Source organism: Spodoptera frugiperda, chromosome 18 (genome assembly GCF_023101765.2).
Source record: "Spodoptera frugiperda isolate SF20-4 chromosome 18, AGI-APGP_CSIRO_Sfru_2.0, whole genome shotgun sequence".
Classification (NCBI taxonomy): domain Eukaryota; kingdom Metazoa; phylum Arthropoda; class Insecta; order Lepidoptera; family Noctuidae; genus Spodoptera; species Spodoptera frugiperda.
The window spans coordinates 9238504-9266210 of record NC_064229.1 but is presented as its reverse complement, the minus strand read 5'-3'; the positions used below and the strand labels follow the sequence as shown (position 1 = coordinate 9266210).

General features: G+C 33.6%; 1 protein-coding gene across 1 annotated transcript; it reads left to right on the top strand.

The window, feature by feature from the left end:
- The first annotated feature begins 6072 nt into the window (after positions 1 to 6072).
- On the top strand, positions 6073 to 8018 carry LOC126911669 (uncharacterized). Its single transcript, XM_050700064.1, has 5 exons — positions 6073 to 6095; positions 6422 to 6659; positions 6767 to 6844; positions 7232 to 7379; positions 7846 to 8018. Exons 1-5 carry the CDS (start codon positions 6073 to 6075, stop codon positions 8016 to 8018), a joined length of 660 nt encoding a protein of 219 aa, XP_050556021.1.
- The last annotated feature ends 19689 nt before the right edge of the window (positions 8019 to 27707 follow it).

The window sequence follows — 27707 nt, the reverse complement described above, 5'->3', positions numbered from 1 at the left end:
AGCTAAGCTTAAACTGCTTCATAAGTATTATGGTTGACTATAAAACTCGGATACTAACTCTAGAATATTTTTTTGTATATTTTATGGGTCGACGTTTGGTCACTATCTCGCCTAGTGAGTGATGATGCGGCCTACGATGGACCACGTTTGCCTATAAGCAACCTATTCACTCGGGCCTTAAAGACACTCTTCAGAAAATAAAGACGCAGGCAAAGAATTCCACTCGTTAGCAGTTCGCGCAATATATGATTTTCATAATAGTAGTTCAATCTTCAACTTTGGTATCGTCTCTGATTGATGCTTATTAAAAAATACAAAATAAAAAATACGTCTGTAATATTTTTTCATTATCTAACTGATGGACTAAATAGATTTATTTATGTAATGTACATTTTCATACCTCGTCATCATCCCTATTGCATAGTTAATAAAATACAACTATACAAAACTTTTCCACACCCACAAATCGCACCAATATTTTTCCAGCCACCAACCAATAAGCCAAACAGTCAACAATACACTAACATAATCCCTATATCTCTCAACAGGGGCTGGCAGAAGTGCCCTCAGAACATCGCTACAGCAACCTTTGTGTGGACCGAAATAATAGCGACTCAAGTGGACGCATAATGGCGATCATTATATGGACATCAGTCTTTTGTCCGGCCACCTAATTGAGTTGCCATAGCAACGGTAAGGTAGGAAAGTAATTGGTGGATATCCAAAGTCGATAGCGATTTTTGTGAATAGAATGTTATTTTTCGAATAAATTGGTGTCTGTTTTTGTGGGTATTAATGGTAGAGTAGAGCAATTAATTGCAACGTATAACATTATAAATTTCTTATAACACCCAAATGATGTATGTTGTTTGTCCAATCCAGTTAGTGTGCTCAATTGACCAGATATAGCAGACTATTTGTTACATATGTCGTACACTTAGGGAGACGGCCAATACATGTTAACTAAAAATTGCTCGTAATATGATCACATTAGAGTCCACTTTCCAGTGTATACCATTTTACCTACATATACTTGTAAACGTAGAACTCTACACTATATCATTACTTAAACTAAAACCTTCCACAAATAAAAATGCACCCACCATCCTCGTCCACTTCAAATACTACAGAGCTTGTTCCCAAAAAGCCGTTCGCATTTTACTTGCGAATCTCCAGTAAAATTACACCGGTATTACCAGCACTAGTTTCACTGGTAAGTATACCTGTTTGTACCTGGCAGGTTTTACTGGTAATATACCTGTTTGTACCTGGCAGGTTTTAGCGTTTAACTCTCAGTGGATTTAATAGTAAAAAATTCAAGCGGTCAGCGCACAAAGAAAGTTGTTCGGAACAATTTTCTACTTCAGAAAGAAGTGGGGATTATTATAGATATTGGAATTTGTGGAGGAGGCATTTTGGTTGGATTAAATTTTGTACTCTTTGTTTAAACATATTTTTTTTAGATAACAATGACTTTTATATATCTCTTCTATACAAGAGGATTTGTTTTTTTATAACTTTCGTGAGACATACTAAATTAATTATTATGTTATCGGCTTACTTACGTAACTGCTTGACGAGGAACTCGACTAGTTTCAAGCCAAGCTAGAGGCTCATATTCAATAGCAGCATTCCACGACTTGGGGGTTAGGAATTTAAGGGTTGTTGGGGAATCCAGAATTGGAAAGATTAGGAAGGGGGGTAATATGGGCCTCCTATAAGTTTTCTATATTTTACATATCAACCAAAATGATTTATAAACAAAGGAACGTCACATCCACAACTCGTGCATCCACGTCCCCACCAAAGCACCACCGTCCATTGACAGAACCAGACAGAAGTTTTACCACAAAGCGTTCAATTATAAACAAAAAACGAAAAGAACTGTAATCTGGCTCCATGCCTTTGACTGGAACCGTTTGACTTTATAGTTTAGTCGCTGGATTATGAAACCGGCAATTTTATACGAAATTTTCAAGAGGTGCAAAATGGAGAATGGAGTATTTTGTATATGAGACGTCTGTAAAGAGAACAATACATGTGCATTTTTTTTTTATGCATTTTGTATTACATATTTGACGTAATTACATATTACGTTATTTAGGACTTGGTATTATTAATAAATCGATAACATGAAGGGATATGTCTTTTTAAGGGGGAAAAACATCCAATGACTTCTCTCGCCTTGAGTGAGGTGAGAAGGAGTGTTAGATCGACTCTTACTGACTAAAAACCACCCTGTTCCTACTTTTGCGTTTCGAGCCAACGCGCTGGTAAACCCGCTTGGTAGCCTGCAACTCCGGATCAGGAGACGAATAGGTTTGCGCATAATTTATATTGGTGCTCTCACTTCTTCTTAGTTATTTTAGAAAAGACATAATTACATATAGATACTTATCAACTAGCCTCTGAATACTTCAAATACTCTTCCCTTACACTTTCAAAGCAATCATAGCAATAAAGAAATAAACTACAAACTAACTAAAACAAACTAACCATTTAACCCATCCCCTCCAAAACAAAAACCTCGTTACTAGTAAAATATTCACAATTCGCCTAGCCCGATTGTCCTCTACGTAATAGAGTAAGTGAGGACCATTAGTGCCGACTTGGAACTAATTCATCAGTAGTCAACAGAAACTACATCACTTAGTACTGAACGTGTGTTGTAGGGTTTGTAGGGTGAAAATACTCGCCATTATTATTTACATCGCGATACCCGATGCGACAACCTGACGACTTGCTTTAGACTGTGCACAGGATGATGTTTTATGTGTACTCTGTACATGTGTGTAGTATGTATAGTTGGGTAGTATGTTTTGTAGTATGTATAGTGTCAACTATACAAATTTATTAAAATACAAAGGCTTTTTTTGCATTGTAAATATTTGAGAAAAACTAAAATACTTTTTTGTACTATAAATTTGTACTATAAAAGTACTTTTACGGTGTATTCGTATTGTAGGTAGTTTTCTTTTATAAAATAGTTATTTTTTTCAAACGAATGTTGATAATTTTTGTTTGCCTTGTATTATTTATTTATTATAACTATAATAAAGGCATTAAAAGACCAGATTATAAGATTACCTTGAAATAAAAAAAAGAGCTAAAGAAACATCTCAGTTAATTAAACAAGCTAGTTCATTAACGAAGTTTGCAAACTAATCTACTAAGCAAGGCCAAGGTTGAAGCTCAAGTTAGTTGTTAATTAGATAATTAAGACTTTGTTTCTACCTCTTAATGCTTCCCACAATCTACTTTGAAATGGAAGCAAAAAGAAAACAAAATAATATACATACAACTAAAATGACCTTGTTTTAGAATTGCAAAAAATATATTATGTTAATATTTATATTATAATTTTCATGAGACATACTAAATTAATTATTATGTTATCGGCTTACTCACGTAACTGTTTGACGAGGAACACACGACGCGGCGATTATCGCGGAACGCTGCTCATGAATATGAGCCTCTAGCATGGCTTGAAACTAGTCGAGTTCCGTCAAACAGTTACGTGAGTGAGCTGACAACATAATAATTAATTTACATGTTAATATGTTTACCAAATTACAAATTGTACTTTATAAAACAACAACGAAAGAAACACTTAATTTTACTTAATTATATTATATAGTGTATATCTATATACACGTTAATAATATTTGTTTTGCTTAAATAAAAATAGGTAAGTAAATTGTACCATCACCCTGTACACTAGACAAATTGAATGCAATGAAGTCGAAAGCGTAAGTTCTCAATCATTCAACTTAACGACAATCGGGAAGAGGGGCCGCGGACGTGGCGTGGTACGTACTCAGATCTGCCACTATTTGTGTGCGATGGATACGGTATTGTAGATGCCAAAATGTAGAAGGTTATCCGTAGATACGTACGTTTTTTATCGTTTTAATGTCTATTGTATTTATAAGTGTAATCATAGATTTAGAGACTTCAAATCTATCTAAAGTTTTGTGATGTAACTCATAATCTCAATTATATACACAGGATTGTAGAATATTGACGTAGTATTCTTATTTTAATAGCGGTTAGGAATAATTCTAACAATACATAAAATTTTCAGATTTAATTCCGCTTATAGTCTAAAACCTAAAATTCTATTGTATTGTAAGGGTAGTATGGATTTCCGCAAAGTGACGCCTGATTCTATTGTATAGGAATTTTATGCTTAATTTGTAACATACATTTTCTTTATTAAACCGTAAAATTCCATGGTAAATAGATACGTAATTTTAACAGATTTTCTACCTAATCCAGGGCTAAATCACGTCTAATATATCAATTTTTAATCTACAAATTTCTTCCTCTACCGTCCGAACTAACACCTCCATATTTGTCCCGAACACATTCTAACACGGATCCACGAAGCACGAGGCTATAACAACTTAATAGTGTAAGAGCATGTTGATTGCCGACCGGCAACTAATGGCCGGTCTTAAACAATTTAGTTTGCTTTTTATTGACGCGACATTTTCTCCTTATTGCTCGTTTTTCTATTGTTTGTTTTTAGTGTAGTACCGTACGGTACTTTGTGTGATTTGTTGTAGTTTTTGAAGGCAGTTTGAAGTTAGGTAGTCTTTGATTTTGAGTGTTGGTGGCAATTTTATTTTAGTTTGGTTTTCTAAATAAATGTATCACTTACATCGAATTTGCTGCTCGTTGACCGAGTGGTCGCAAGTGCGACTGGGCGGCAAGAGATCTCGGGTTCGATTTTTTTCTTCAGTTTTTCGAAAATTTCTCAGTAGTAATTTGTCTTTACATTACCTCTACCACTACCTTTGTGTAACTGGTAGACATAATTATAATGACTCGTTGACTGGCATATCCACGTTATACAAAAATGTAATTACAGTTACACTAAGTATTTCAAATAAAAACTTACTAAGTATAGACAATTGTTTTACTTCCTACAATATCTTTAAACCTTGAAACAAAACCAATTCCGTACAAAACTAAAACTAAAAGAAATCCTTTCAAACACAACAATTTAAAATAGAAATTCAACCCTGAAAAGAAAACCTTCACGATACAAAGATCAGAAAATAAAACCCTAAGATAAAATTATATCCCAAACATGGTTCTATTAACTAAAATTGTATTGTGTGCCAGCATTACGGTCTAAACCCTTCCTAAACAGTGACGGACACACTAAACCTTTGTAAATATGGCTTTGTTAAACTGAACTATGGTTTAAGTCTTTGTTAGCTGCGAACGCGTCATTTTAACTATAACGCGATAAGCTTTGACGTTTTTGTGTTAGTTCGTTCTTGATTAAGGATTTGGTATTAAAAATAATGTAGTTTGGGCTTCGGGCCAAATTGAGAGTGATATTTTTATAATCACTATCGTGAGACATACTAAATTAATAAAAAATCACGGTTTATCCACGTTTGTTTAGCGAGAAACGCTCAATAGGACGTCGTAGCTACTCATGATGAAGAGTTCTTCTGTGACTCGAAACTAGTAGAGCTTTTCTCCATTAATGTACGTGGGTAAACCGTGATTTTTAGTTAAGATAGAGAGAGATTTTCAACGTAGTCTGATTTTCATACCTAAACGTCGAAATTTTATTTGTGAGTTTAAGAATGATCGAGCCCCGCTTAATAGATAAGCCTCATCGAGACAGATTTTCTCTCAGTGTAGTTTGATATAAAAACAAAAATGTTCATATGACTATAATTTGGCTTCTTTCACTTTGTATTAATCAATGATACTTAAAGTCCTAGCTGGTAAATTACATATAAAAAATCTATCAAAGAAAAACAGCACCGAATCCGAAATCATTAACTAACACACCCACTAGTTTACCTTCATCCGTGTCTACCAAAATCGAGTGGACAAACGAACCACACCCAAACAAACGCGACGTGGCTTTGTGAGCGATACGAGTACCCGCTACCCGGTCAATATCCAAAAATTAATTAAACCACGAACCCACAATGCCAAACAAAGTTGTAAATAACAAAAATCAAATTGCAAATCAACTTTTCCGATTATACCGACCATTGTTAATTATATTGCTGATCTGTGGCTACGATTTCAATATAAAAAATGGTAGAATTTTCAATGTTTCCGTGAGACTTTATTGCTGCAGTCTTGTCGTGTTGGTTGTATATTCTACAATATCTTGTTGCCCAGAAGATTTGTCGCAATACTGGTCTTTATTAGAGTATTCGACGTCAGTGATTCTTATATTATTCTTCCGCAGTCGAACTGAAGTGTTCTTCAGTATGTTAATTGAAATCGATTGCTATTTGAGAATCAATTGGCGTCATCACATTCAAAGCTTGTGGAAACTGGCCATCTTCTCTATTATAACGTGGTCTGTTAGACTCTCTTACTCCTTATTGTATTGTTATACCTACATCTGTTATAACGATGTGTTTCTATACGTGATAAGGCAATTCTCTTTAATCGCTCTCGATTTCAATCGAGTCTGGCGATGCATACTATTCGATGCTGTTCGTTATCGATTGACGATTCTTCGGAAAAGATTGGAGGAGTCTCCCGAGAGTGATTATTATTTATACGTGAAGAATAATAAAAGTATAAGAGAGGATAAGATTAAATTTTGTTTGCATCTCTATAGAAGTATTGCTGATTTGGTTGATGTTATAACGCCTGAACTGCATGCATCGGTAAGAATTTCAGAAATAACTTTATTGTATGACATTTTCAACACTAAAATAAATTCTAACCTTTAATTACGTGTTAATAAGTATTATAATCTTTCAATTTGTTTCAGTTATTTTTGAGTGTAGCTGGAAGTCTACCAAAATTAATAACAAATGTCTACCACATACTAACAGCAATTGAAGGTCATGTGAGTATTATCTTAAACATCAGTGTCTTAGAAATGTAAACTCCAATTTATTCAAGATGAGTGGCAACAAATAGGGGCAAATGGCGGGCTATAGTACAGCATTTGCTAGATAGTTTTTGCTCAGCGATGGTTGTTCTCCGATAAAGTCAAAGTCAAATCATTTATCCCAATTAAACCATAAATACATAGGTACTTTTGAAACGTCAACAAATAATAGTCTCTCAGTCTGTCCGTCAGTGCAGCTAGGTGCTCGTTCCAAAGTATAGTTTCGAACGGAGAAGAACGAGCAAGAAAGTCGATTCGTTACTCATTTATGGATATCAAGATATGGTAAGACCATACAAATTCGAAAACAGTATAACAGCTTTTAAATTATATTTTTTCCAGGAACCGTTCGAGTCCCTCGGTTATGTTTTGCTCCATGTATCACAAATATCTATGCTGCTCTTCTCACCGTTTGTGGTCGTGGAGTTTTACGCTGTCGAAGTTGATCGAATACAACGGTTCCTCATGCATAGACTTATTGATTCTTATGGTAAGTAAATACATAGAATTTGTCATGAAATATCTTGCACATTTTGATATTTAGGAAAATCTATTAAATTATTTAGCACTCCCTTAATTATAAACATCCAGATTTAAATCAAATAATTGTGTTATCATCGATTATTTTTAATAAATTGACTTCAAATAAAGAAGATTCTTAGTTTGACCTATGTATATTTATCTCGCGTTTGACAAAACCGATATTCATGCGGTTTTCAGTATGGCATTTTTTAGACTTAGGAAAAGGAAATGGCTTTCAGGATATTACCTGATTTAAAAAAATAGAAGCGATGAAGAAAATTTAAGGCGGTTCCCTTTTAAAGAAGATTTAATCTATTTCATTTTCGACATCATCAAACCATTTCTCTTCTTATACTATGTATGTCTTATAACAATTCCAAAATATTAGCTTCTCATGAAGTTAAAGCTAAACACAATATATTATTTTATTTCAGATAACCGTTCCAAAGAAGAGATCAACTTATTTTTACAATACACTAAGATAAGATCGTTCAGATACAGAATATGGAGGATAATTCCCATCAACATATCTTTGCCTTTAGAACTCGTCAACTTATGTATCACTTATGTCATTGTTGTTATAAACTTCACCCATTTGTATGGTTAATAAAGAATATTGACGAACAATTAATTGAAATTGAACTTAACTTCACTCGCTTATATGGTTAATAAAGAATTACGAACAGTTAATTGAAATAATAGTATATATTTTAAAGGGCATATAATATGAATATGAGAATTATTAAAAATCTTGGACAAGTATTTTTCTTTTTGCTACCAGCTCCAATGCGAAACAATTGATATCTTTTTAACCGATTTCAAAAAAAAGAAGGCTCTTAGTTTGACTTGTATGTATGCATGTTTGTGCGCGATAATCTCGAGTTTGGTTGAATCGATTTTAGTGCGATTTCAGCATAGTCTTATCAGACCCAGGAGAAAGTTTAAGGTATACTACCCGATTTAAAAAATAGAGGTACGTACTATAACTTTTGAAGGCAATAATATCCTGTTTAAAAAACAGTTTTTATTGAATAACACTGGCAGACTAAATAGACGCTTTCATTTACCCAGTCTACTCCCTTATTTTATAGCTGACAAAATTAAATATTTCAGTTCTTCAAAACATATTTAAAAGGTAAACTCAGTAATAAAGTTCTTTCCTTTGAGGTCGAAGTTTGATGGAACGAATGCACATCGAGTTAACGATACAACTTCGGATTTTCACTTCATTAATTTTGTCCAACAAAACAAATTGTTTGGAACTGTTCGGATTATATTATAATAAGACATTACTGATATTTTAAAATCAATTTAAATACGCTTTTTAATAAATGCAACACTAAGATAGCCAGCCTAACAAAAAAATGAATAGTCTATTTCTTTAATTATAATGTAGTCTCGAGTCGCCAGTAGTAGCGCAACAATCACCACATCCTGTGTCGTGGAATACTGCTCATGAGCCTCTAGCATGGCTTGAAACTAGTCGAGTTCCTTGTCAAACTGTTTCGTGAATAAGCCAATTAAATAATAATTAATTTTCTTTAATTAAGTGTCACGAAAGTTATAATAAAAGTCCATTTCCTTATTATTTTAATAACCATTGGCCATCATCATTCCCACTGAACAATATGCCAAACAATCTTACAACAACACATTTCAGAAACAAAATCAAAACACTCAACAATGAACTCTAACCCCATCAATTTAAGAACTATTCAATCTAAATTCGCTGATTCACATTATTGTATACCAACTCATTATTTACCGTCTAGACCGATATTCCTGATGCTATTAATCAAAGCTTTTTGTTACATCTCCTGTACTGCACTTAGCATAATTACTGCTAGGTTTCCTTGCAAATTACCCTTGGATAGATGGTGTAATTTACATTGTTATCTTGAGAGTAGTGGAAGATGGATCCCCTTTTTATTGTTATGAGAATAAATAAAGTTTAATGTGGGAATGTGTTATTTAATTATGATATCTATTATTTTTTTATGGAAAAGTAAACTAGCTGACGTGTCACCTGATAGTAAGTGATCAGCGCCGCACGTGGATACCCGCAACATCAGAGAAGTTATAGATGAGCTGCTGGCGTTTTAAAAATGAGTCTTTTCTTGAAGGTCGTATCGGTTTGGAAATACCGATGATGACAGCTCATTTCACAGTTTTGCTTTGCGAAGCAGAATGTTTCGCGGGTAGCGCACAGTTTACCTAAATGGTAATTTAAGTAGCAAAAGTATTATTTATGGAAACAATATCGAATTGTGAGTTTTAATTCTTATAATGCTCGTTGACTACGCTTATGATAAAACGTTTCGTTTTCTATTCGTAGCCATAGCAAACGTAGCAGCTACGCCGTAGCGCTCGTAGTAATTTCGTAGCAAATATTATTTTTACGAAAGAAAAACAAAAGATGTCAAATATTGCTGTGTTTATCTTTAATTTAAATATATCGTGTGACTGTGACGATAATATTATACGGTGGAAGCGAAATAACGAGGAAAATTGAACAAAATCAACACTTATTATCTCTAGTATTTAATGTAGTAAGAATAAATGTTAGATGCGAGAAATTGTGGAGAAGGCATTAACTCAATATTTGGGCTACTTGGTATTCGATTTCCCAATATATTAAGATTCTTATAAATTGGCAGTTTGTATATTGGCACACTTATAAGTGATAGTAGTTTATTTTCTGCCTCACTTAATTTACTCTTTTGAATAATGATGAAACGTATCACATTATTAAAACTATTATCCTTATCAAAAATAATTTTACTATACTTACTTACATCATTAAATATCAAAACGTTTTCCACAGTGTACCTATTTTTAATTTAAAATAACGTGTACACTCTTTTGAGCACATTGTACCCTAGTACAATGCCATATCCACACCCCAAGAAACCTTACCACCTCCCCAACTCCGCCGGTCCTCCCGAGGAGACAATAGTACACTTCCTTCTTTTATCTCCTATATTAAGTACTATAGTGACGCAATATCCGGCTCTGAAGCGCCATACTTTCATTACATGTAACTTGCTTATCGCTTAACTTTTCTCAATGGCCGTCTCAATTGTTTCTGTACGAAAATATAAGTTTGGCTTTTATTTTTGTTTCTTTAGATTTTTGTGCGAGGAGTCGGTTGGTTGGGTTTTAACCGTTTTTTTTTTATAAAATAATAATTATGATGACATATACCTGTTTAATTTTTTTATACTTTAATGATTTCTGTGTGATTATTATATCGCTTGATAGCACTTATACGATGTTGCAACTACATTTTTTTTAATACTTAGTTTTGAACTTCTCTTCTTCTCTTCTGCACTTCTTTTCACTCATTTCTTTTTGTAGAATAATCCAGAAAACGAGCTGACAGATCACCTAATGGTAAGTAATTGCCGCCACACATTGAAACACCAGAGGCGTTACAAATGCGTTGTCGTCAACAAAGTTACTTAACACTTTATCTCAACTTACGGCAGCAAAGCAAACTCTTAAACACAAATCAAAGCCAGAAACAGTGTCTCCATCTATTGTCAAATAACTGTAAACATTTACAATCAGACGCACAAGAACAATTGCCATCCATTTCGCTTCAAGGCAATCCAATCCATTTGCAAATAGAAGTAGAATTCGAGTTAATTGTCGCTTTACCACATACCTTAGACAACTGTGAAACTCCGAACCATTCAAAAATCAACTCTATATACTTCTACATAAGAGTGAGGGAAGTTGAGGTGGAGTGTAAAATGTATGTTGGTATTTCAACCTAGTGTTGGGCCACGAAATACGAGTATTGTTCATTTGTATGCCTGTGAGTGAATTGGTTTTGAAATGTGAAAGGCTTTAGTCGGTATTGCTCCTCTAACTTTTGTTTAGAGTTTGATGTAGAATATTTAGTATGTAAAGTTATTTCGATGGCTAAGATTGTAATGGAAATGTGATTTGTAATGGGTTGTCTGTTAGTCTGTTTGGTTGTGACAGGTCATCTTTAGTGATAGTTGGATTGATATAATGGGGTTGTGTGTACTTACGATATAACTGTGTGTGTTCGATGTAGAACAATCAATTAAATCTTAAGACTATGTTTGTAAATGTCTAATTATTTAACAATACTACTATACTTTTGCTTATTTATTTATTTTTTATCGCCATACTTACTTAAATCATTACAGGTTTAAAATAATATGATAGCTACTTACATTAAACATTACATTACATCATTTGTCCCAATTGTGAAAAAAATAAAATATACTCTTTATCCATATAAGAGATTTGTAATCCAACAATACCTGACTAAAACGCAGTACACACTACACTTTAAGTTTTCACTACAACAACTCTGAAGTCTGAAGTAAAAAAAAAATAATCTCAGTAGGGGTTGGTCAAATAAATATTTTAAGCCCACAACTAACAAACCCGACATATCACTCAACATACAAACAACCAAAACTAAACATATATTTGGAAACCAAACCGCCCTTAAAAATCTAAGGTTTCCCTTATTAAAGCAAATAAAAAAAATAACAAGACAGATATAAAGCCCTCGACACACGTAGGTAATGCGATATTTTAAAGAAAGAAAAAAATAAAACAGGAGACCTTTAAAATGGACGAAGGGGAGGCAATTTAATTTTCTTTCGGACTGCATTGAGTGAAATCCAAAGCATATTGGACAAATATAAAATGCTTTGATGTAATGTTATCCCTCTATTATTATTTTCTCTCTCTTGTTCGCGTATTAGCTTCGTTTTCGGACATACACGGTTTCAATTTCACGTAATCAAATGTGAGGAACGAAATTGGACATGTTTTTATAAAAAAAATTGACGTTGGTTGAGTGGTCGCTAGTACGATAGTCAGGCATTTCAATTCTTAGTTTAAGTAAAGTGTTATTTGTGGTTTTTTGGTATTTTGACTTGTTCATCTTCTATAACAAGGGACTTATAGCCCGGAGCTGCGGACTACCTAGTAGGCTACCGGGGCTCCGGCTCGAGAAGAAGGAATAGGAACGAGGTGGTTTTTAGTCAGTAAGAGTCTGACAGACCCTCTTGCCTCGCCTTTGGCGGGTGAAATCATTGGATCATTTAGCTCAGAGGGAGACATTGGATGATTTTCCCCCCTCAAAAAAAGGGATCTTATAACATAGCTGGCTGAAAAGTCCATGTGACATTGTATGTGTCCACTTATGCCAACCCAAAACACAACTTAAACATTTTGTTAATTAAGTTTCATTTCAAGTGACATTTTATTTTATAATCAAAAATAACAATTAAAATAAAATGAAACATTCCAACATCAAACATCATCAGTTCTAATATTCAAAATGAATCTAATACATCAAATAGCAACAAAAATGTATCAAATCCCATTCATTTGACAAAGAGAATAGAGGAAATTATTAAATTTTAATAGACGCATCAAAGCATGCTCGTCGAGGCGACGACGCGTGATATCGTCAAAGGGAAAATTCCTTTGTGATTATTTCGTGTCATTTTATTTTTCATTCCGAACAGTGTGTCCTAAGCTTTACGATGCGTTAATTGCTTTCATTATTGAGGAATTTTAAATGGTGGATATTTAGGACAAAAAAAATGATTTTTTACTTTTGTGAGAGACTTTCTCTGCGACTGCCAAACAAGGGGTATCGGATTTCCGAGTAAAGTATAATGTAATTGAGGTGATTGCCAGAAAAGCTCAGTAGCGTGCCATTGGAGAGGCCTATTTCCAGCAGTGGATAAACACAGGCTGATGATGATGATGATTGCCAGAAACGTGTCATTTGGCGTTTCAATGTCTCTGCTATTCCTATTGGGAGAAAGACGAGATATGTAATTAACACGGAGTCTGGAATTTTGCTCGGCACTAGTATATGGTGTTCATAGGTACAATAACACCCATTCCAGTGGTTTAAAGTCCGACTGACTACAAAATAAGGGTAAGTTGAGCAAAATATAATTGGGTTGTTTGCCAGAAGCGAGTCATTTGGCGTTTCAATGTCTCTGCTACTCTTATTGGGAGATAGGCGTGATATATATGTTATGTAACACAGAGTCTGGTATATGGAGTTCATGGTATGGTACAATAACACACATTAAAATAAATAAATAATAACACACAAGAACCAAAATAAATTCTTTCATAGGTAATCAAACATGAAACTCATTAGCACTTACAAGTCACGAGCGGCTGTTAAGTTAACGTGCGCGTAAACGTTCCCCGCTAATCCGCGGCGCGTATAAAATGCGCTGCAAACGAACGTTTATTAACGCGTTAACGTTATCAGAGAGCGCGTACAGTCGTAATGTCTGATATAAATGGAGTGTTGTGTTAGATAAGGATGTTAATAGTTTTATTGACTGTGTTTATGTTGAATTGGATCTTAGACAGTGCTGTTAGTACATGACGACCCACGTGAAACTATGCTTGCGTTGTATGGGTGAAGTTATTTACCCTCGGTTGTTATTGTATTTAAATACTAGCTGACCCAGCGAACTTCGTACCGCTTTCGCGTAGCAATGATGCTCTACTTTATTTTGTATAGCTGAGCTATGTATGAGTCCCTATTCAATTTGATCTGGAATCTATAATATCCTCTATATAAAAATGAATCCATAATTTCCTGATCTCACTATACCTGAAAAGGACTTTACTAATTTAAAAAAAAAAACAAAATATATTTTCATAATAGTGTTTTTTTTCATAGGATTTAATAATTTCACTGTCCTGCAGGCGCCTTATCGGCTCTGATGACAATTTTGTGATTATCTGATGGCATGCGGTCTAACGCATTTGTGAATGTCTAATGCATCGGTCTAATGCAACTAATTCATTGTGTTGATGGAAAAATGTTTGAAGTTGTTCATCACAATGGATCTTTTTATACTGAGTTGTTGTGCGCGCAACGCTGATCGACTTCTCTTGCTGAATTATCCATAAAATATATTTGCAAAAATGTATAGTCTTCAATAGGCACTGGCAATAAGGAACCTGTTCGATGATATATTCGAATCCCTGAATCTGCAAGAATATAAATATGTACAGTACTCTCAACGGATCTTGGCAGGTCTGAACTACGTGCAGAAGGCTGCGCAATAAGTGTAAAGGGTCAATTGTATTTAGAAATGGTCAATCTCTTAGATGGCCGCCCCCCGCACCTCGCCTCATGCCACCATTTGGTTCTAAAAAATACTTATTGCGCAGCCTTCTGCACGTAGTTCAGACCTGCCAAGATCCGTTGAGAGTACTGTATACAGGCAATTGTATAGCAAATTGTACCACCATGTGGCTCGCAAAATACTGCCACAATACTTTAGATCATTTTAAATTAAAACTACTTTTAACCTCGACATTAAACAGCCTTCCACGGCAGCTTTAGGTAGTAGGCTTTACCAAGAACATCTTGCTCATGCCACTATAAAATACAACATGTTATAAAATGTTTCTGATTAAGTCTTCGGATTATAGACTATTATTATCTATTTGATTTATTGTTTACAAAGTAAACACATCACTGACTCGACATATTTTGCACCAGCTACATGGTTTTAAAACTAAAAAAAATAAAGTTTGCCATTATACTTACTTGCTAAAAGTAGGCATAAAATTGTCTCGTATAACTTTTGTTGCCCCAAATGATGTCATTTGAAAGCAATTATTGTACTGCTGGATATGAGTAAAAAAAATAACCAATGAATGTAGTGGCTCTGGTGGCGGTACCAATGGCGTCAATTTGACTTGGCCGCTGGCGCAACACAATCCAGAGGCTTCATTTTTTAATTTCAATCCCAATGTGGACACACAATGTTCATTAGTCCAATAGCAACAATTTGCTCTGAACTGTAATCAATTGCCACATTATAACTAAGTGCAGCTTTGTGGGGATTAAACACAACATTTCTATCTTGATATCGATTCAGTTCAAGTTCATTTCGCGCTTCGCGTTGCTCATCAGTTTGATTTGCTCTTATATTTCTTTGACTTGCCGTATTTCGAGTTCTACGGCCTAAGCTTGTACGTCTGGTTGGTAGCATTGTTACAAACGAAATTCCAACTGAAAATAAAAAGCTCTCATACATTTTCTGCATAACCATGTATACCAAATTGTAGTATTGTATAGTCACCAAAAGTTACTAAAAATCAATATGAAGATGTGAACTTACCTTGATTAACAAACACTTATTAGCAAAAAAAAATCTTCTTAGTCTTTAAAACTCGAAGAAATATTAAGATAATCTCTCAGAAATATTGAAAAATATACATTTAATTTTGCATATTTTAAAAAACGCGCAATACGAATGTCAATGTCATTCACACCAATAGACTATATTGAAAGAGCATCGTTTGTTCGAAAACGTGTATAGAAACTTTAATTTACACAAAATAAATTTCTGAACACACGCGTAACTGTTGATAATTTGTCATTATTTCTGAACGCACGCATAATTAATATTTGAGGAATTTCTATTAATGCTTAATGCACATTTCAACATTTTCAATAGATTAAAAAAAAAAATACAGACAATTGTTTATTCACCCTTTTCATAGTTTATGCATAAATGTCAATCATTATTTACAAAATTTGAATTTAGAAACAACAAATATTTGACATGTACAAATGAAAATTTATTGAATCTAGCTTTTGCCCGCGACTTCGTCCGCGTAGTGTTGTTAACGGTCAAAATGCTGCCGTATGTCATCTAAAATGTGAATTACTTGAGAATATGTTACTGTTAGCATTTTTAAAGATATGTGTTCCATAGAAACCACGACCGCCGTTTCGTCATTTTATAATCATGATGAAAAGTAGCCAAGGTTATCTATATTATTATCCTTTAATTTCCTATATATTGCCTAGCTATCAATAAAAAGTACATTGTTTCGTTGTTATATTCCAAAAAAAAAAAACATTCGTGCATGCGTAACCTCAACACAAACAGGGTTACTTTCGCATTCATAACATTAGTATGGTAGTATGTATATTGGTGATTTAAATAAGTATATGTGTATTTAAATAAGAATAGAACGCGAGTGAAGCCACAGGCAACGTGTTAACGAAAATGACGAATTTTCAAGCAAACGTGACCCAGCGAACTTCGTACCGCTTTCGCGTAGCAACGATGCTCTACTTTATTTTGTATAGCTGAGTTATGTATGAGTCCCTATTCAATTTGAACTGGCATCGATAATATCCTCCATATAAAAATGAATCCATAATTTCCTGATCTCACTATAGCTGAAAAGGACTTTACTTAATTTTTAATTAAAAAAAACAATATATATTTTCATAATACTGGTTATTCCATAGGATTCAATAATTTCACTAATATTTTTACAAATGGCTATTGAAGAACTTGGCATTTTTAAGTAAACATTGAGCTAAATACCACGCGCGCTCTTTATCAATTGTTGGTACAATAAAATGTCCAGCATTTTGTCCTGCATGGCCTTATCGGCTCTGATGATAATTTTGTGATTATCTGGTGGCATGCGGTCTAATGCATCGGTGAATAATGCAACTAATTAATTGTGTTAATGGAAAAATGTTTGAAGTTGTTCATCACAATGAATATTTTTACTGAGTTGTGTGCGCAACGCTGATCGACTTCTCTTGCTGAATTATCCATAAAATATATTTGCAAAAATTCTTCAACAGGCACTGGCAATAAGGAACCTGTTTGATGATATATTTGAATCCCTGAATCTGCAAGAATATAAATATGTATACAGGTAATTGTATAGCAAATTGTACCACCATATGGCTCGCAAAATACTGCCACAATACTTTACATCATTTCGAATTAAAACTACTTTTAACCTCGACATTAAACAGCCTTCCACGGCAGCTTTAGGTAGTAGGCTTTACCAAGAACATCTTGCTCATGCCACTATTAAATATAACATGTTATAAAATGTTGCTGATTAAGTCTTCGGATTATAGACTATTATTATGTATTTTGTTTACAAAATAGACACATCACTGACTCGACATATTTTGCACCAGCTACATGGTTTTAAAACTAAAAAAACGTTTGCCACTATACTTACTTACTAAAAGTAGGCATAAAATTGTCTCGTATAACTTTTGTTGCCCCAAATGATGTCATTTGAAAGCAATTATTGTACTGCTGGATATGAGTCAAAAAATGAACAAATGAATGTAGTGGCTCTGGTGGCGGTACCAATGGCGTCAATTTGACTTGGCCGCTGGCGCAACACAATCCAGAGGCTTCATTTTTGAATTTCAATCCCAATGTGGACACACAATGTTCATTAGTCCAATAGCAACAATTTGCTCTGAACTGTAATCAATTGCCACATTATAACTGAATGCAGCGTTGTGGGGATTAAACACAACATTTCTATCTTGATATCGATTCAGTTCGAGTTCATATCGCGCTTCGCGTTGCTCATCAGTTTGATTTGCTCTTGTATTTCTTTGACTTGCAGTATTTCGAGTTCTGCGGCCTAAGCTTGTTCGTCTGGTTGGTAGCGTTGTTAAAAACGATATTCCAACTGAAAATAAAAAGCTCTCATAAATTTTCTGCATAACCATGTAGTACCAAATTGTAGTCTTGTGTAGTCACCAAAAGTTAAAATCAATATGAAGATGGGAACTTAGACTTATTAACAAAACACTTATCTTATATATAAAAATGAATCGTTAAAATCGTTGGTAAGCGCATAACTCGAGAACGCGTGGACCAATTTGGCCAATTCTTTTTTTATAATATTCGTCGAAGTTCAATGATGGTTTTTACGGCGAGAAAATATCAAATAATTGACGGAAAAGCCCTAAAAACAGCCCTTTTCTTTATCCCATACAAACGTTTTCTAACTAATACGTAGAGTCAATTTGAGCTTTATTGCTATTGGATAAAGTTCATATTGGATAAATGCTACTGGATACTAAAAAACAAATGCTATAGATTCCCTACTAATATTATAAATGCGAAAGTAACTCTGTCTGTCTGTAATTAATCCAGTGAACCGATTTTGATGGAATTTAGTACTGAGATAGAATAGACCTTGATACTTTTTATTGCAAAAAAAATGCGAAGAATGAGTGAAAATATAATGTCATATGAAAATTCGTCATTTTAAAAGCCGTAACAGTAAAACTTTGTATTTAGATACTTAATGAGGAACGAAAGAACATGGTCTACTTTTTATTGCAAAAAAATAGGGGAGAGTGGGTAAAAATAGGGGATGAATGGTCATATGGAAATTCGTCATTTTTAAAGCTGTAACAGTGAAATTTTGTATTTAGACACTTAATGAGGAGCGAAAGAACATAGGCTACTTTTTAATAAAAGAATGGAGATTAATGTTTGCTTGAAAATTCGTCATTTTCGTTAATACGTTGCCTGTGGCTTCACTCGCGTTCGATTCTTATTTAAATACACATACACTTATTTAAATCGCCAATATCCCTACTACCATACTAATGTTATGAATGCGAAAGTAACCCTGTTTGTGTTGAGGTTACGCTTGCACGAATGTTTTTTTTTTGGAATATAACAACGAAACAATGTATTTTTTTATTGATAGGCAATATATAGGAAATTAAAGGATAATAATATAGATAACCTTGGCTACTTTTCATCATGATTATAAAATGATGAATCGGCGGTCGTGGTTTCTTTGGATTACATATCTTTAAAAATGCTAACAGTAACATATTCTCAAGTAATTCACATTTTAGATGACATACGGCAGCATTTTGACCACTAACACCACTACGCGGACGAAGTCGCGGACAAAAGCTAGATTCAATAAATTTTCATTTGTACGTGTCAAATATTTGTGGTTTCTAAATTCAAATTCTGTAAATAATGATTGACATTTATGCATAAACTATGAAAAAGATGAATAAACAATTGTCTGTATTTTTTTATCAATCTATTGAAAATGTTGAAAAGTTTTTTAAGTGCATTAAGCATTAATAGAAATTCCTCAAATATTTATGCAAGCGTTCAGAAATAATGACAAATTATCAACAGTTACCCGTGTGTTCAGAAATTTATTTTGTGTAAATTTAAATTTCTATTCACGTTTTCGAACAAACGATGTTCTTTCATTATAGTCTATAGGTGTGAATGACATTGACATTCGTAATGCGCGTTTTTTAAAATATGCAAAATTAAATGTATATCTTATATATAAAAATTAATCGCTAAAAGTGTTGGTAAGCGCATAACTCGAGAACGCGTGGACCAATTTGGCCAATTCTTTTTTTGTAATATTCGTCGAAGTTCAAGGATGGTTTTTACGGCGAGAAAATATCAAATAATTGACGGGAAAGCCCTAAAAACAGCCCTTTTCTTTATCCCATACAAACGTTTTCTAACTAATACGTAGACTCAATTTGAGCTTTATTGCTATTGGATAAAGTTCATATTGCTATCTAATACTAAAAAACAAATGCTATTGAATCCCTTGGACTAATATTGTAAATGCGAAAGTAACTCTGTCTGTCTGTAATTACGCTTTCACGCATAAACCAGTGAACCGATTTTGATGAAATTTGGTACTGAGATAGTGAGTAATAGACCTTACATGATACTTTTTATTGCAAAAAAAATAGCGTAGAATGGGTAAAAATAGGGGATAAATGGTCATATGGAAATTCGTCATTTTAAAAGCTGTAACAGTAAAACTTTATATTTAGATACTTAATGAGGAACGAAAGAACATGGGCTACTTTTTATTGCAAAAAAAAAAACGGAGAGAATGGGTAAAAAGAGGGGATAACTGTTCATATGTAAATTCGTCATTTTAAAAGCTGTAACAGTGAAACTTTGTATTTAGACACTTAAAGATAAACGAAAGAACATAGGCTACTATTTAATAAAAATGGTAGAAGGCGTAGAATGTTTGATAGAGGAGATTAATGTTTGCTTGAAAATTCGTCATTTTCGTTAATACGTTGCCTATGGCTTCACTCGCGTTCGATTCTTATTTAAATACACATATACTTATTTAAATCGCCAATATCCCTACTACCATACTAATGTTATGAATGCGAAAGTAACCCTGTTTGTGTTGAGGTTACGCTTGCACGAATGTTTTTTATGGAATATAACAACGAAACAATGTATTTTTTTATTGATAGGCAATATATAGGAAATTAAAGGATAATAATATAGATAACCTTGGCTACTTTTCATCATGAATATAAAATGGAATGGAATTGGTTTCTATGGAATACATATCTTTAAAATGCTAACAGTAACATATTCTCAAGTAATTCTCATTTTACATGACATACGGCAGCATTTTGACCACTAACACTACCACGCGGACGAAGTCGCAGGCAAAAGCTAGATGTTTTCAATAAACGTTCATGTCAAATATTTGTTGTCCATCCTGTCAAATACTGTAAATAATTATTGACATGTATGCATAAACTATTTGAAATGGGTGAATAAACAATTGTCTGTATTTTTTTAAATCTATTGAAAATGTTGAAAAGTGCATTAATAGAAATTCCTCAAATATCTATGCGTGCGTTCAGAAATAATGACAAATTATTACCTAACAGTTACGCGTGTGTTCAGAAATTTATTTTATGTGAATTAAAGTTTCTATTCACGTTTTCGAACAAACGATCCTCTTTCAATATAGTCTATTGGTGTGAATGACATTGACATTCGTATTGCGCGTTTTTTAAAATATGCAAAATTAAATGTATATTTTTCAATATTTCTGAGAGATTATCTTAATATTTTTTCGAGTTTTAAAGACTAAGAAGATTTTTATTTGCTAATAAGTGTTTGTTAATCAAGGTAAGTTCGCATCTTCATATTGATTTTAACTTTTGGTGACTACACAAGACTACAATTTGGTATACATGGTTGTGCAGAAAATATGAGAGCTTTTTATTTTCAGTTGGAATATCGTTTTTAACAATGCTACCAACCAGACGAACAAGCTTAGGCCGCAGAACTCGAAATACGCAAGTCAAAGAAATACAAGAGCAAATTAAACTGATGAGCAACGCGAAGCGCGATATGAACTCGAACTGAATCGATATCAAGATAGAAATGTTGTGTTTAATCCCCACAAAGCTGCATTCAGTTATAATGTGGCAATTGATTACAGTTCAGAGCAAATTGTTGCTATTGGACTAATGAACATTGTGTGTCCACATTGGGATTGAAATTCAAAAATGAAGCCTCTGGATTGTGTTGCGCCAGCGGCCAAGTCAAATTGACGCCATTGGTACCGCCACCAGAGCCACTACATTCATTGGTTAATTTTTTGACTCATATCCAGCAGTACAATAATTGCTTTCAAATGACATCATTTGGGGCAACAAAAGTTATACGAGACAATTTTATGCCTACTTTTAGTAAGTATATAATCGCAAACGTTTTTTTTTAGTTTTAAAACCATGTAGTGGTGCAAAATATGTCGATTCAGTGATGTGTTTATTTTGTAAACAATAATAAATACATAATAATAGTCTTTAATCCGAAGACTTAATCAGCAACATTTTATAACATGTTGTATTTATAGTGGCATGAGCAAGATGTTCTTGGTAAAGCCTACTACCTAAAGCTGCCGTGGATGGCTGTTTAATGTCGAGGTTAAAAGTAGTTTTAATTCGAAATGATGTAAAGTATTGTGGCAGTATTTTGCGAGCCACATGGTGGTACAATTTGCTATACAATTACCTGTATACATATTTATATTCTTGCAGATTCAGGGATTCAAATATATCATCAAACAGGCTGTTCATTTTTGCAAATATATTTTATGGACAATTCAGCAAGAGAAGTCGATCAGCGTTGCGCACACAACAACTCAGTAAAGAGATCCATTGTGATGAACCCTTTCTAACATTTTTCCTTCAACACAATGAATTAGTTGCATTAGACCGATGCATTAGACATTCACAAATGCATTCCATGCCATCAGACCGCATGCCATCAGACAATGCACATTTTATTGTCATCAATTGAGCCGATTTAAGGCGCCTGCAGGAAGTGAAATTATTGAATCCTATGGAATAAACTATTATGAAAATATATATTGTTTTTTTTTTTAGTTAAGTAATGTCCTTTTCAGGTATAGTGAGATCAGGAAATTATGGATTCATTTTTATATGGAGGATATTTATAGATTCCAATTCAAATTGAATAGGGACTCATACATAACTCAGCTATACAAAATAAAGTAGAGCATCATTGCTACGCGAAAGCGGTACGAAGTTCGCTGGGTCAGCTAGTTTACACAAAATAAATTTCTGAACACGTTACGCGTACTGTTGATAATTTGTCATTCTTTCACAAAATAAATTTCTGAACACACGCGTAACTGTTATAAATATTTGAGGAATTATCTGACATATTAATGCTTAATGCACTTTTCAACATTTTCAATAGATTTAAAAAAAATACAGACAATTGTTTATTCACCCTTTTCAAATAGTTTATGCATAAATGTCAATCATTATTTACAGTATTTGACAGGATGGACAACAAATATTTGACATGAACGTTTATTGAAAACATCTAGCTTTTGCCCGCGACTTCGTCCGCGTAGTGGTGTTAGTGGTCAAAATGCTGCCGTATGTCATCTAAAATGTGAATTACTTGAGAATATGTTACTGTTTGCATTTTAAAGATATGTATTCCATAGACTATCGATTCATCATTTTATAATCATGATGAAAAGTAGCCAAGGTTGTCTATATTATTATCCTTTAATTTCCTATATATTGCCTATCAATAAAAAAATACATTGTTTCGTTGTTATATTTCATAAACAACATTCGTGCAAACGTAACCTCAACACAAACAGGGTTACTTTCGCATTCATAACATTAGTATGGTAGTTGTGATATTGGCGATTTAAATAAGTATACATATGTGTATTTCAATAAGAATCGAACATCGTATATTTAAAGAAGAAATCGTGAAGCCATAGGCAACGTATTAACGAAAATGCCGAATTTTCAAGCAAACATTTATCTCCTCTATCAACCATTCTACGCCTTCTACCCTTTTCTTCTTTTCTTTCGTTTATCTTTAAGTGTCTAAATACAAAGTTTCACTGTTACAGCTTTTAAAATGACGAATTTACATATGAACAGTCATCCCCTCTTTTTACCCATTCTCTCCTATTTTTTTTGCAATAAAAAGTAGCCCATGTTCTTCGCTCCTCATTAAGTATCTAAATACAAAGTTTTACTGTTACAGCTTTTAAAATGACGAATTTCCATATGACCATTTATCCCCTATTTTGACCCATTCTCCGCAATTTTTCTGCAATAAAAAGTATCAAGTAAGGTCTATTCTATCTCAGTACCAATTTTCATCAAAATCGGTTCACTGGTTTAGGCGTGAAAGTGTAATTACAGACGGACAGAGTTACTTTCGCATTTATAATATTAGTAGGGATTCTGTGCTCCAAGTCTCCAACGCACACTTATCCAATAGCATTTGTTTTTTAATATCCAATAGCAATATGAACTTTATCCAATAGCAATAAAGCTCAAATTGACTCTACGTATTAGTTAGAAAACGTTTGTATGGGATAAAGAAAAGGGCTGTTTTTAGGGCTTTTCCGTCAATTATTTGATATTTTCTCGCCGTAAAAACCATCCTTGAACTTCGATGAATATTACAAAAAAAGAATTGGCCAAATTGGTCCACGCGTTCTCGAGTTATGCGCTTACCAACGATTTTAGCCCCAAATGATGTCATTTGAAAGCAATTATTGTACTGCTGGATATGAGTCAAAAAATTAACCAATGAATGTAGTGGCTCTGGTGGCGGTACCAATGGCGTCAATTTGACTTGGCCGCTGGCGCAACACAATCCAGAGGCTTCATTTTTAAATTTCAAGCCCAATGTGGATACACAATGTGCATTAGTCCAATAGCAACAATTTGCTCTGAACTGTAATCAATTGCCACATTATAACTGAATGCAGCTTTGTGGGGATTGAACACAACATTTCTATCTTGATATCGATTCAGTTCAAGTTCATTTCGCGCTTCGCGTTGCTCATCAGTTTGATTTGCTCTTATATTTCTTTGACTTGCCGTATTTCGAGTTCTGCGGCCTAAGCTTGTACGTCTGGTTGGTAGCATTGTTAAAAACGAAATTCCAACTGAAAATAAAAAGCTCTCATACATTTTCTACAACCATGTATACCAAATTGTAGTATTGTGTAGTCACCAAAAGTTACTAAAAATCAATATGAAGATGCGAACTTACCTTGATTAACAAACACTTATTAGCAAGTAAAAATCTTCTTAGTCTTTAAAACTCGAAAAAATATTAAGATAATCTTTCAGAAATATTGAAAAATATACATTTAATTTTGCATATTTTAAAAAACGCGCAATACGAATGTCAATGTCATTCACATCAATAGACTATATTGAAAGAGCATCGTTTGTTCGAAAACGTGAATAGAAACTTTAATTTACACAAAATAAATTTCTGAACACGTTACGCGTACTGTTGATAATTTGTCATTCTTTCTGAACGCACGCATAAATATTTGAGGAATTTCTACATATTAATGCTTAATGCACTTTTCAAAATTTTCAATAGATTTAAAAAAAATACAGACAATTGTTTATTCACCCTTTTCAAATAGTTTATACATAAATGTCAATCATTATTTACAGTATTTGACAGGATGGACAACAAATATTTGACATGAATGTTTATTGAAAACATCTAGCTTTTGCCCGCGACTTCGTCCGCGTAGTGGTGTTAGTGGTCAAAATGCTGCCGTATGTCATCTAAAATGTGAATTACTTGAAAATATGTTACTGTTTGCATTTTTAAAGATATGTATTCCATAGAAACCACGACTATCGATTCATCATTTTATAATCATGATGAAAAGTAGCCAAGGTTATCTATATTATTATCCTTTAATTTCCTATATATTGCCTATCAATAAAAAAATACATTGTTTCGTTGTTATATTCCATAAAAAACATTCGTGCAAGCGTAACCTCAACACAAACAGGGTTACTTTCGCATTCATAACATTAGTATGGTAGTAGGGATATTGGCGATTTAAATAAGTATACATATGTGTATTTAAATAAGAATCGAACGCGTATATTTAAAGAAGAAATCGAAGCCACAGGCAACGTATTAACGAAAATGACGAATTTTCAAGCAAACATTAATCTCCTCTATCAACCATTCTACGCCTTCTACCCTTTTCTTCTATGTTCTTTCGTTTATCTTTAAGTGTCTAAATACAAAGTTTCACTGTTACAGCTTTTAAAATGACGAATTTACATATGAACAGTCATCCCCTCTTTTTACCCATTCTCTCCTATTTTTTTTGCAATAAAAAGTAGCCCATGTTCTTTCGTTCCTCATTAAGTATCTAAATACAAAGTTTTACTGTTACAGCTTTTAAAATGACGAATTTCCATATGACCATTTATCCCCTATTTTGACCCATTCTCCGCAATTTTTCTGCAATAAAAAGTATCAAGTAAGGTCTATTCTATCTCAGTACCAATTTTCATCAAAATCGGTTCACTGGTTTAGGCGTGAAAGTGTAATTACAGACGGACAGAGTTACTTTCGCATTTATAATATTAGTAGGGATTCTGTGCTCCAAGTCTCCAACGCACACTTATCCAATAGCATTTGTTTTTTAATATCCAATAGCAATATGAACTTTATCCAATAGCAATAAAGCTCAAATTGACTCTACGTATTAGTTAGAAAACGTTTGTATGGGTTAAAGAAAAGGGCTGTTTTTAGGGCTTTTCCGTCAATTATTTGATATTTTCTCGCCGTAAAAACCATCCTTGAACTTCGATGAATATTACAAAAAAAGAATTGGCCAAATTGGTCCACGCGTTCTCGAGTTATGCGCTTACCAACGATTTTAGCGATTCATTTTTATATATAAGATTAAATTCCTAACCCCCAAAAGACCGGCAACGCATTTGAAACGCCTCTGGTGTTTCGGATATCCATGGGCGTTAGCGATTGCCTACTATCAGGTGATCCGTCAGCTCGTTTACCGGCTTATAATATAAAAAAAAACTTGTGTTTTCTAAGATTGCAATGAGGGCACAACAAAACTTGATAAAACTTTACCCAACACAAAAATCAAATGTGATTCTTCCAAGAAAGATACCTTATGACCACTTGTGCTACCTCTTACAAAAAGACGTGACGTGACTTCTTAGACCATGACAATATTACAAAAACAAAACTAAATAAATAAACAACCTCACTCTTGATAGCTCCCATTACTCCTCAGCTCTGCGTTAATCTTGTAATTACAGTGAAAACGTAAAGATGGGATGAAATTTTAATCACCTCTCCCTCCCTGCCCTCCCAACAAGTCAGTCTCGTGTCCTCATTAACACAACATTTGAAGATTTAAACAGTCATCGTTCGCTGATGAGTTGTAAACTTGTACAGTTTATGCTAAAACATACTTAGCTTGCGTTGCGGCGTCGAGTATTGCTTTATTTTTAAGTGTGACTGGTGTTTGTAAGAGTAGAATTTTTCCCATAGGATCTACACTTTGGATCGAGCAAATTGCTTCACTAGTGGACTTACTGACATACAGACATTTTGCTTTTTTATATTGTAATAATTGCATTGACGTTCAAAAATCCCGGTGTTTTTGAAATAAATAATTTTGACTTTGACTTTATTTGTTTTTAAAACAAGACCGTCTTTTGTTTAATTTTTCTTTTAATTTACATTTCATAAATCAACTTTATTTGTATTTTAAAACACAATTGTGTACGCAACTCTTTGTCACTAATCCCATCACGTAACGTAACCTAAGTACAACATTTCAGTGCACCAGAAATAGGCATTTTATCATGTCATCAAAACAGTCGAGTTTTAACGTTTATTATGAGTAGTCGTGTAATTAGTCAAAGAGTAATGTTTTGCAAGAAATATTATCTCTCTGACTTTACGCGATCATATTTCGTGAAGCACCTACTCCTGTATCTGGTTTATTTCAGCTTACTGCGTCTTAATAGCTGGTATTAGTAGTAATGGTTTGTGGTAACTTATTAGGTATACAGTTTGTGAATATTTTGGATTAGTACGAAAACTGAAGGTTTGTATTTTGATTTTGAAATAGAATTAGAGGCTAATGGATTTTTTCTAAATGATATAATTTTACGAAGTTTAGTTGGGGCGCCAAAAATTACTGTTTGTTAGTCTCGCTAAAACTCGAAAACGGCTACACGACTTGCTAATTTTGGTCTTGAATTATTTCTGGAAGTCCAGGGCGGGTTGAAAAGGTAAGAAATAAATGATTA